The 3,927-nt window shown below is 40.5% G+C and overlaps 1 protein-coding gene across 1 annotated transcript; it reads left to right on the plus strand.

Annotated features, from left to right (window-relative positions):
* Positions 1 to 2,924: 2,924 nt before the first annotated feature.
* On the plus strand, positions 2,925 to 3,671 carry LOC145614084 (DNA repair protein XRCC3 homolog). Its single transcript, XM_081669083.1, has one exon. The coding sequence runs from the start codon at positions 2,925 to 2,927 to the stop codon at positions 3,669 to 3,671; it is 747 nt and encodes a 248-aa protein (XP_081525209.1).
* Positions 3,672 to 3,927: the final 256 nt, after the last annotated feature.

The following is a 3,927-nucleotide window of genomic DNA, read 5'->3' on the forward strand; positions in this document are numbered from 1 at the left end:
GGTCGTAAACGCCGCTCTCAAAGGCCTGCCCCCAAAAGTAGCTTGCGCGCACTTGCGATGCTAGCTCAAGCTGCCACCAAATATCCCATGAACTCCTCTCCTAGACACCATGCTGGTTCGTCTAGTAAACAAATCCAAAACCACGACCCTATTAGGGAGGTCATTGAGCTTGATGATAGGCAACACTCACCAAGGCAACATTCCCCTAGGCAACACTCACCTAGAATGAACCCTGATCTCAACCGTACACCTGATGAGTATGATCAGGATGAGGGTGAAATTCCTGCACCCCAACACCATTCTCCCCGTTTGCTTCGATCAATTCCCTTACGCCCACCAGTTGGTATGCCTATGTTTTACCCGTTAAGAAACCCTCATTACGGACTTCCTTTTAACTACAACGGAGGAATCCCAATCTTTCACATTAGGGTTCGTAGCACTAACCCTACAGACCTAGGTGTCCCATACACAATTGCTGGTACCGAAACACTTGGTAGAATTTACCAAGACTATGCTGATAGGGTGGACAGGAAACCGGAGGAGATTGTTATAAGGAGGCTAGGAGGGATCGTGTCCTCCACACAGACTGCCCAAGCTGCTGGGATAATGCACGGCGATGTCCTAACCGTAGAGGCTGTGGTAAAATATCTTAACCCAAATTATTTTTTCATGTTACTTGGAAAAATTTGTGTACGAATATGAATTGTATCATGTAAGAGTAATAATCATGATGTGTTCCACTAATTATTACCTAACTGTTACATATTATTTATGCTGTTCTATTTGATTTATATTACGTCCAAACAAAATAAATACAATCCTTATCATGTGTGTTTATCGTGCGATTAATGATAGTCAGAATAGGTATTTGATGCTTGGTTGGTGGGTATGACTAGGTGGTTGTTTATAAAAATTGACATACGTGATTGTTCTTGTTCATGCCTATGTATTCTACGTTGCAGATTTAATAAAGTGCTTGTTGTTGAATTTATGATTTACATGAGTGATTGTTGTTGATTTTAAGATAATTTTTGTTCTAAAATTATACAGTGCTTTATTCGCATTTTTTTCCTATGCGAGCACAAACTAAGAAATTGAAAAAACTATACATTAAATAAGTTAATTGTAAAACATTGTCCGGATAGAGGTGTCAGATAGTGGGGTAGATCGTCGAACAGTAAGTAATTACTTTTGGTATTTGGAAGAGTATGTCATGTTGTGGAACCAATGAGTTCGTGTGTTTAGTTATTTGGTCGCCCTGTCTGCTTGTGAATCTATTTGATTGAGTGGGGTTGCTCCGGAAAGTAGCTCCTTGGACGTAGAACAAGATGTATGACCCTAAACCTTATAAAAAGTAATAATCCGCATGACTAGTATGATTAGTTGTCACTATGAAAAGTCAAAGTGCCTTTACTTTACATGTATAAGACGCAGTTGACAAAAATGCCTACGTTGTTGCGTGGATCCCCCTTATGTAAGTTCCTAATCTGGCAAATAGTTTGTGATTAAAGTGGTTGGTGGAATGTATGCACATATAATCTACTCACATTAAGGTATGTTATGTTAGGAAATAATATGAACATTAATGACTTTGCTGTAATACTCAAGTTTGGGAGCTAATCAATAAGCACTTAGCTGTAGTAACTAATATTGTAGTTAACTATGTTTTGAACTGGTAACACTGTTGATGTAGGCCGTGAAAACGATGTGTATGTTTATGTCCTAATATGCATTATCTTCCATAATATATATTTACGTGGACACATATACTTATTAACTCGATCAAACTTATACAAAGGACCCGGATCACAACGTGGACACTCGTGTCAAGGTGTTCAAGATGCAGGATATTGTTTCATTTCCGGAGCGGATCAGGGTGACAGCCTTGCCTGACGACACTCTCTACACGGTGTACCAGCAATGGGGAGCTAGGAACAACCTTCATCCGCGTCAGCTATTTGGGATGTATGAGAACAAAGTCGTGACAGCACTGGACACGATCCGGGAGGTTGGTATTAAGAACGACATGCTGCTGTATGTGCTCCCAAACGACTGGCACAGGCTTTGAATGGCAATGGAGGTTGGCATGAGCGGGAATGTACACAGGCTGAAGCGTTTCCGGCTAGTTTCCCCTAAACGTTAACTTAAGTAACTTGTTACTATGTATGGTTGTTAGTTTAGTTTCTAGTAAATTCCATAGCCTTGACTTGGCTGTGAGTTGGTGTTTGGAGCGACGCTGTGGTTTGATGGTTGTGGATTTTACTTCGTACTTGTATCGGCTTGTTGTATTAAGTGGGTCGCACCCATTTTGAAGTCTTATGGGGTGACAAATTTGAATCCGTGGTATTATGTAAGGTAGCTAAGTGTATCTCACTGTATGGACAATGCATGTAGTGTTTAATTACTTAAACTATTGCTTTTACTATAAATGATAATGCATGTACTGTTTGTATAAACTTGAGTGCTTAAATACTGCTTTGATTGTACAATCGTATTATGTTTTTATGACTTTACTAGCAGCGTTATTAAAAACAAACGATTTTAACATAAAAGGCACATGCGGAATTTAGAAACAATTGCATAGTAGTAGTCTGTGGGTGGGTTTCAGTTGCGATATGTCCGTCCTTACATATTGCTACGTGGTTATGCAATTCACTAGAGTACAAACACGAAAAGAAATTGTGTCCTTTATGTGCAGGCATATGAGTTGATCTAGCACAAATATGACCCCATTATTTTGATAAAGGCTAGGCAGTCATTATCGGTGATACAGGGCTTGGGTTACGGATACAAAGGGAGAAATGTGTTGAGAAAACACATTGGCTGTTCTTATAAAGGGGGGGTGGGCTGTTGAGTTGGGTTGTGCCGAAGGTGTTTAAAGCACCATGAGTATCTGCAGCACAAAATGCCCAAAAATAGACATAATGTTGCATGGTGGGTTTCGATCAGCTGAAATTACAGAGATATGTGGAGAAGAAGGAACGGGGAAGACTCAACTGTGTTTGCAATTGATGTTAGCAGCGCAGTTGCCAGCTTATTTGGGTGGGTTGGGTGCTTCAGCCGTGTACATAAAAGGTGTTGGTGATTTTCCATGTTCAAGGTTGAATCAAATGATCCCCCACGTGTTTGGGGCGAGTACAACTGCAGAGGTCCACCCATTGGAGAAAATATTAGTTAAACAAGTGGAATCGCCTCATGATCTGGAAATGGCATTACAATGGCTGGAATCACTACTACAAAGCACATTGGGAAATATGGCTAAATATCGTGTAGTGGTTGTGGATTCTGTAGCAAGTATTTGTCGATTTCATTTCCCAAACACAAAGGCATCAATGTTGGATAGAACACGCCTTGTGACACGAGTTTCTATTGCTCTTAAGGAACTGGCACTCAGATACGATGTTGTAATCGCCTGCGTCAATGACGTTGTACAATGTCATAGGAATGCCGCATCTGGCTCCACAAATATCATTATGTCGAATGGGCGGACTGTAAGGCCGGCCCTAGGAAGAAGTTGGAGTCTTGCTGTGGGTACCAGGTTGTTCATGGACAAAAAATTCAATCACATGACCGAGGACTGGGAAAGAACAATGTCCTTGTTGGAATCAAATGTGGTTGAAGTTAATGGATGCAACTTCAGGATTACTAAGGAAGGCGTTGTTGATGGCTGAAAATGAACTAGCGTAATTTTGTTTTGTTTTTCTTGTTACCTTTTTGGTTATGCGTACATGTTATGATGCATGTAATATTCCAATTGTGTGTTTGGTAAATGCAAGATTTACGTCTTAGTGGAGTGTTAAATATGTCCACAGGCTAGATTTCGTGTACTATCTTACATCTGTGACTGATTTGGTGCTGTGAGTGCATAGTGGGTATAGACCTGTCAACCTGTGTTGGTTAATGACCATGGGAGAGGTTATTACCCGT

The sequence above is a fragment of the Chenopodium album genome, chromosome 25, assembly GCF_948465745.1.
Source record: "Chenopodium album chromosome 25, dcCheAlbu1.1, whole genome shotgun sequence".
NCBI lineage: Eukaryota > Viridiplantae > Streptophyta > Magnoliopsida > Caryophyllales > Amaranthaceae > Chenopodium > Chenopodium album.

What these genes read in the sequence shown, in the direction of transcription:
- LOC145614084 (XM_081669083.1), top strand. Translation starts at nt 2,925, where the DNA reads ATGTTGCATGGTGGGTTTCGATCAGCTGAAATTACAGAGATATGTGGA.